At 32.4% G+C, this 8,539-nt stretch overlaps 1 protein-coding gene across 3 annotated transcripts in view; it reads right to left on the minus strand.

The window, feature by feature from the left end:
• The window catches only part of LOC126877797 (omega-amidase NIT2-A-like), a 30,217-nt gene extending 21,918 nt beyond the window's left edge, over positions 1–8,299 (minus strand). The window contains exons 1-4 of one of the 3 annotated variants that reach the window (XR_007695338.1): positions 8,210–8,299; positions 7,641–7,809; positions 7,133–7,366; positions 6,675–6,981 (exon numbers count right to left, since the gene is read on the minus strand). Coding sequence is in view for 1 of the 3 variants with exons in the window: in XM_050640315.1 (XP_050496272.1) it covers positions 7,233–7,366; positions 7,641–7,809; positions 8,210–8,293 (387 nt within the window). In the remaining 2 variants the exon portion in view is untranslated. The other 2 variants (XM_050640315.1, XR_007695337.1) reach the window with 2 other exon arrangements.
• Between the last annotated feature and the right edge of the window lie 240 nt (positions 8,300–8,539).

An 8,539-nucleotide genomic window follows, 5' to 3' on the forward strand; every position in this document is an offset into this window, starting at 1 on the left:
AGAGAAGCAGGAAATATGAAGCCACCGAATACCAATTAACTTCGTAGTTGCACGGTTCACATTCCATCATTTCTGAATATGCGAGGACAGTCCTCTTATTGTGCTTTTAATTCTTTTATTTGTTTCATTTTCAGCAAATATACTGGTTTTTTAAATTAAGCTTCTTTTTATACAGAGTTACAGATTATATTAATTTTATATAGAATATATTTAAGAAAGATATTTAATTTTTTGCTAGTTAAGTATTGATCGATTAAGTTACTGTACCTTTGTTCCGATAAATGCGTGCCATTTCCTCGAATCTAATATCATAGCAAATGCCAATACCTATTTTGCAGCCCTTCACATCGAACGTCGTTAGGGAGTTACCAGGACTGAGTGAATCACTCTCTCGAAAAGTAATCTTATTAGGAATGTCGATGTCGAATAGATGTACCTAATAACATAAAAATGTGGTCGCTAATTCTATTGCTGCAACTTTTGTAATTTAATATCAAAGTTACCAACTCCTAAACTTTAATTATTTTTTATTTAATAACTGACAGCGTTTTTATCACTTTCTTTTGTTAAAAAATCTTATCATTTAATAATGTTTAAAAAGGAGAAAAAATAAGTATAATAATATTTTAAGTATGTGAAAAATTTATACAACAACAAACACATTACAACAAAAATGGGCGTTTCCCGTATCATAACGTATTTTATAAACCGTAAATTATAGAATTGGTTATAGTATACGTATGTACATATGTATATTCCTAAATTATTCCTAGATAGAGTCACTTTCTTCACCCCAATATTTTCAAATTCAAAGCCATAAAGGAATATATTACTTACCTTTCGGTGTTTTGCTATCAAAGTTCCATCGGGACCCCAAATAGTACAGGTATTGTACAATTTAGCGCCCTCTATTTCAGGCATCGTACCACCAACTACATAGATGTTGTTTTCTTTAGCTGCGTTCGATGAAGCAACGCTCGTTTCACCATCAGGAATACTCTCGGCGTATTTTGGAAAGTACTCTGCATTGCAATATTTCAATTAATGAAGAATAACTGTCTTTTGTTCCAACCATAAATTAAATTGAAATGTTTGTCAGTTTTTTATTTTTTAAATTATTAAAATAACTAAGTTTTATATTTCGACTTAATTAAATATGCAATTACTTAGCTAATAGTATATATAATAAATTGTTTCTACAGGTTCAAAATGAAAAATGAATATTTAGAAATATTTAATTACGACAATGCTATTTGTGTTAGCATCAGTGGCTTGTTACTCAACGACTTTGCTAGTACTTTTTGAAACATAAAGTTAGTTTTCAATTAACACTTATACTAGAGGCGGAATTATAAATGCAAAATAATTGATAATACTAATTTATAAGTACCTAATTATTAGTATCTTAAAAAATATATTTATACAAAAATCACGATAATCATGAAAATGGGGAAATCCTATATTCTCGAATCAATTCACAATTTATTTTGTATATTAATTAGATTCCGCGCTCATCAGTACGTACTCACTGGCGACATCGAGAAAATGTATCGGCAATTCCTCGTACGACCAGAGGATCGGAAATATCAAAGGATATTATGGCGCAGCGCGAGTGGAGAAACAGAAACATATGAGCTTAACACCGTAATACTCTTATCATAGAAATAGAAGCAGTCCTCAATTCATATAGATATACATGTATATGTGACGAAATATACTAAAGCAATATTGACCCTTTGTCGCTGAAAGTATCAAACTACAAAACTTCCTTTCAAATTTTCAGAATAAGGAAATCAGGATCATGATAAATAATTGGAACATAATTAAAAATAATATATCTTCTCTATAAGATAATGAATACATTGGTTCATTTAATTTTTATGGATATTCAAACGCTTCTGTGAAATAAAACGTCAAGATTATAGAGTATAAAATTCATAGCTATGAAATAACTAAAACTCTGATGTATTATTAAAAATATACGTTAGGTTGTATGTAGTGATACATACAAAGATTACATGTACAAACCCATAATTAACACAATGCTACCGCAACCATTCTGCAATCTACCTTGCCCAAAACACTCTTCCAGTCACCTCCAAACTCTTCAATTCTCTCCACCTAACCACCCACAAACCATTCACAAACATGCAATTCCCGACAAAAGAAGAACTTATCGTCAGTTGTCCTTAACATCTCGTTCATCTCATTTGGTCCCTATCCCCCTATTTCCTCCCACTGCGATGATCGCACTACATTTTTCCACGTCTCTATTCTATTCTCTGGATGATCTGAATTCTCGAGCAGTCGAGTGACGATTGATCTGTACAATTGATCGATTTCTTTTTACTACAGACATGCAAAAAATTTCGTCTTGGAAAGCGATGTTGCGAGTTCGAATGCCTGGACCATCTGAAGAACGTTACCGGAACTGGTAAAGTTTATGTCGTTGATGATAATAATTCCTCCACGACTCAGCAACAAAAGCTACTCTGGGTGATGAGCTTAATGGTGCTGTTGCGGCTAGTTTAATTTTTCAACAGGGATCCAGATGGCGCCGTTGACGAAATTCTTTCACTATAAACGTCAACGATCAACATCAGCCATCAGGGAACGAAGAAGGTACGCTGTAACGTGTCTGAGTAATTATACCTCGAGGAGTACATACAGTTATGTAATGAAGATTCGTATGTGAGTGTTTGTTTTCTTATTTCTTTTCCCTTTGTTTCATTTGAATGGATTTTTGTACTCAAAGAGCGAGGTAAGATTACGTCAGATACGTTTTTACATATGCTAAAAAAATGGAAAATGATGATGATGAATCAATGACACGTAGAAAATAATAATCTATTGTATTGCTGTTATCTAATGGTGTTGTAGTTGACTGTATGGTGGATGTATCTAATGGTGCTGTAGTTGACTGTATGTTGTTCAATATTGCTATGAAGCTCTTCTGATTTATTGTCACTTATACGAAGGATGGAAGTATACGAAATTGATAAAATTATTAATAATATTTACGAAGAGAAAGTAAACTGTTGGATATATGACAAAATAATTCTATTTTAAATAAGAGGCTGGTCAGCGTGGTTATTTAGTTTACATAATCAAACGAATTTAATGAATGTAATGGTAAGGAAGTAACTATAAGTGGCTGTTAAACTATTTTTATGCTTGAAAAGTAATTCGCAAAGTAATGTAAAGCAGTACTACTGAGTTGTACATAACCTCTTTCAGAATTTGTTCTTAACCTCTTGCTTCATAGCTTCCTTAATTATACTCCTCAAACTTATTGACTACTTCGATGTTGTTACGAACAGAAACTGATAAAATATTAATCTTAAATATAGATTGAAATGAAAGCTTGTCACGTAAATGTGTGTGTGTGTGTGTGTGTGTGTGTGTGTGTGTGTGTGTGTGTGTGTGTGTGTGTGTGTGTGTGTGTGGTGTGTGTGTGTGTGTGTGTGTGTGTGTGTGTGTGTGTGTGTGTGTGTGTGTGTGTGTGTGTGTGTGTGTGTGTGTGTGTGTGTGTGTGTGTGTGTGTGTGTGTGTACTGCTTACTCAAACTATGGATCACATAACCTATACAAAAAAAAAAAAAAAAAAAAAAAAAAAAAAAATTATTGTACACTATAAAGCAAGAGGTTAAATCTTTAATCTGTTAAGAATTAAATTTTTTATTGTAACTGCGAAAATTATAAAAGTACCAAGCGAAGCAAGTACGGAATATAGGGATATAGGAAGCGATGGGGAACAGCAAGTAACTCCAACATCGAAATACTACAACGATTCCAATCGAAAACGCTAAGAGCCTTAATAGACGCACCTTGGTATGTTACCAACGAAACCATCCATCGCGACCTCAAGATACCTACAGTCAAAGAGGAAATAGCAAAATATAGCGACAGATATAGCAAAAGAGTCAAGAAACACCGAAACCCCCTAATCACTGGACTACTCGATACGACGGACCAGATTCGCAGGCTGAAGAGGCACTACCCGCTAGACCTAAACGTTAGATTCATTTAATTATCCAAATTAAGCTAATGCACTTACTTATAATACTTATAAATTATACCTATCTATAATAAGTATTAACTTATTGTAAATAAACAGCCATGTCACTGCGCCACGCCAGAAAAATTACTGAAAATTCTCAACGCGAGAATTGATTGTAATTCCAACAAATAAATAAAAAAAAAAAAAAAAGCTGTTGCTGTCCCCAAGCGCCAAAATACGTTCTGACTACTATTTTATGTATCTCACAGAAGTATGTCTTCATTCATCATCTCCCATGCCATCCACCAACGTGTTCTTAACATGTTATCTCCTAGTAAAATATTGATATTGAGTCAGATATCCAACTGAATAATCTTTTCGGTGTCTACTATAAGACATTTAAAACCAAGGCTCGTACACACGTGTGCTTATACGTCAGATGTAATACTTAACACGAAACCTGCTTATATTAATATTAAATTTATGCATAGTAGGATGTTCGACCTTTGTAAAAATGAAATTATAATACATACAGTTTCACCGTGGAAAAGTGAATCTTTCTAGCATGTCCACGCAAATGCAGCGGAGGGGAGGACTGTGCATGCACCAAACAACTTTACGTTCGTAATTTTTCACACAAATGTACAACTGTAGGGAAATAATTATCTCTGATTTTTCGGATGTTAGGAATCGACAATATCGCATAACGGAATGCTGTGTTCTACGTATTCTATTTTTGTTACGAAAGTGGTACAAACGAAGTCCACGTAAGAATAGTACAACAAAATCGGTTGAGGTTAGGTTATCGTGCAGATATCGCGGCTTTTGCATTGGAAATCACGCAACTGCCAGTCTCGTCGTTCCTTGTAAACGAAAGAAAGGTATTGTAATCGGTCGGAATTAACATAAAACTCGTCGCATGCGACCATATGGCCTGAATGTTGAATAAACGAGAGTAGAGCGCGAGCTATGTGATTCTAACCGTTTAGGCGGAAACTAATGATTGTAACCCGAGCCGAGATATATGCCAATATTACTTTGCTCGACAAAGCGTATAAGATGAGGAGAGAATCGCGATAAGGTAGAACAAGAGACAGATATTCTCTACGTAAAGCAAGTCTGTCAACTAGATTGAAATCCTATAGCTATAACTACAGTGAATCCATATTCTGGCGAATTGTCTTTTCACAAATGAAGCTTCTGAAGAACGGAATTGATACAATAACTACTGTTCATTCATAACTACTGTTGTAAGAATCTATATATTTGTCTATCTATATCTATATATATCGATCTATATATATTTGTCAGAATGTCATTTTATCAAAAAACCCATCCTCTGTAATCATAGTTTAACGAAGCATAATTAATAGAAGAGGTAGAGCGTTAAGTGGAGATGATTTAATCACAGTTAAGTAGATAAATCTCTATATTAGTCTCTTTAATTAAAATGTCCTACGTTTTATTTGCGTCATTTTTTTTCTTCATCCAATTTAAAATGTTTAAATAACAATAGCCTATACAATATAATTTTATGTAAAAAAATTGATTATACCATGTTTATTACAGATATTTAACATTTTTGTGTACATACAAAATTTAGATTATACCTCGCTTGAGAACAAAAATTCTATTTGTTTTCCTAACATGTACTAATAATTATTGATCAAACTAGAAAAAGCTGGAGGAGATTACTTAGGAAGATTACTTAGCATCTTATATTCCTGGCAAGAGAAAATGAAAAATTCGTTTCTTCTCTTTGCTTCCCTGTTCCTTCTTTCCTCCTTTTTCCCTTTTTACATCGCGTTGTTTTACATCGCAATTTACATTTATTTGTAAAGTTTGAATCTTCTCGATATTGAAGATGTTGAAGCTGCAAGTATGTATTTCATTTTAATCCATTCGAGACCGAGATTTAATTGTAAGACGATACCTAGGTGTCGCTACGATTTGAATGTTTAGTTAGAATGATTCTGTGTTTTACTCTCTCCAGGGTATCCTTTTCATACTTTGATTTTAAATCGATGACAATCTTAAATAGTATGCCTCATATTTTTAAAATATAAAATTATATACTATGTTATTCTATAATGTATTATGTACAGTCATATATATATATATATATATATAATAATTCTATATTGAAAAAAATATGAAATTAACATGATATATACATTACCTACATAAGTTATATATAAAATATGTATACTATACCCTTGCCTACTGACTGATATGAATTTCTTTCGGTCTCGAATGCGTTAAAAGAGAGCGCAAAGAAGGCGAAATTACTTATTGTAATTAGTAAAACGACCTGAGAGGCAGACAGATACAAGAAAGAAGGAATATTATATTAGCGGCATTATCATGTTTTTGCTCTCTTTAAGTCTTTCATCGAGACAGACAATCTACAGGTATTAATCGACCAATTTCTCCAAGCTGATAACTTCGAATTGATGTTTATATATAAGAAGTGTTATGTGTTAATCTGTCTAAATGTTTAAAAGGTGTTATAAATTAAATGTTGTTAAACGATACGTAATTGCCTTTTGATCGTAAATTTTACTATCAAGGGGTCTTTTATGTATGCGTAATCATTGTGAATTATAACAATTTATGTGATCGATATTAAAGGTGTTTAAAAGCATGTAGTTTTTTTCTATATTACTATTCTCCTATATTATTATCCTATATTATTATAGCATTCCTATATTATTATAATATCCAATTACATGTTGATACACAAAATATACAGATTATTATTTATAACGTTTTGGTTTTCTTAATTGAGTCATTCATTTAGTACAAATGATAAGAAATTAGTAATAATTCACAAAAAAAGGATATCGTAGTAGAAATATTATAAAAAAACATTTTCTGTTTTAGTGTAGAGTTACTCCTTCTTACAGACAGTGTCGTACAAATCTGTACGTCTCTGAGAAAATGTAGGTATCTGAGCCCTTACTTCCTCAACAACTTTTAGATCTGATAGAAAAAAGAAACATACGAAGTAATAAGTAATGCTTACTAATAAATTCAACAAATACAGAGGAAGATGGCTAAATCGATAAATTAACGAGACTAAAAATTAATTACATCATGGATCTCTCGCTTTTAATTTTAAGCTGTAAATTACCGATATCGGTGACTGCCATATTCTCTTGAGTTTCCAAATCGTAAAGAATCTTTCCCCAGGGATTGGTCAACTGTGTATGTCCCCATGCGACGTAACTTGCTTAAGGAACACGAGCCGGTGATATGCAGGCAACGTATAATTGATTATCATTCGCTCTGAAACGCTGAAGTAATGACCAGTGCAGTGGTCCAGTGGTCATATTGAATGCCGCTGGATATATCAGCATTTGGCAACCTAACCCAGAGAAGCAGGAAATATGAAGCCACCGAATACCAATTAACTTCGTAGTTGCACGGTTCACATTCCATCATTTCTGAATATGCGAGGACAGTCCTCTTATTGTGCTTTTAATTCTTTTATTTGTTTCATTTTCAGCAAATATACTGGTTTTTTAAATTAAGCTTCTTTTTATACAGAGTTACAGATTATATTAATTTTATATAGAATATATTTAAGAAAGATATTTAATTTTTTGCTAGTTAAGTATTGATCGATTAAGTTACTGTACCTTTGTTCCGATAAATGCGTGCCATTTCCTCGAATCTAATATCATAGCAAATGCCAATACCTATTTTGCAGCCCTTCACATCGAACGTCGTTAGGGAGTTACCAGGACTGAGTGAATCACTCTCTCGAAAAGTAATCTTATTAGGAATGTCGATGTCGAATAGATGTACCTAATAACATAAAAATGTAGTCGCTAATTCTATTGCTGCAACTTTTGTAATTTAATATCAAAGTTACCAACTCCTAAACTTTAATTATTTTTTATTTAATAACTGACAGCGTTTTTATCACTTTCTTTTATTAAAAAATCCTATCATTTAATAATGTTTAAAAAGGAGAAAAAATAAGTATAATAATATTTTAAGTATGTGAAAAATTTATACAACACAAACACATTACAACAAAAATGGGCGTTTCCCGTATCATAACGTATTTTATAAACCGTAAATTATAGAATTGGTTATAGTATACGTATGTACATATGTATATTCCTAAATTATTCCTAGATAGAGTCACTTTCTTCGCCCCAATATTTTCAAATTCAAAGCCATAAAGGAATATATTACTTACCTTTCGGTGTTTTGCTATCAAAGTTCCATCGGGACCCCAAATAGTACAGGTATTGTACAATTTATCGCCCCCTATTTCAGGCATCGTACCACCAACTACATAGATGTTGTTTTCTTTAGCTGCGTTCGATGAAGCAACGCTCGTTTCACCATCAGGAATACTCTCGGCGTATTTTGGAAAGTACTCTGCATTGCAATATTTCAATTAATGAAAAATAACTGTCTTTTGTTCCAACCATAAATTAAATTGAAATGTTTGTCAGTTTTTTATTTTTTAAATTATTAAAATAACTAAGTTTTATATTTCGACTTAATTAAATATGCAATTACT

This window comes from Bombus huntii, unplaced genomic scaffold, assembly GCF_024542735.1.
Source record: "Bombus huntii isolate Logan2020A unplaced genomic scaffold, iyBomHunt1.1 ctg00000247.1, whole genome shotgun sequence".
In the NCBI taxonomy this organism is placed as follows: Eukaryota; Metazoa; Arthropoda; class Insecta; order Hymenoptera; family Apidae; genus Bombus; species Bombus huntii.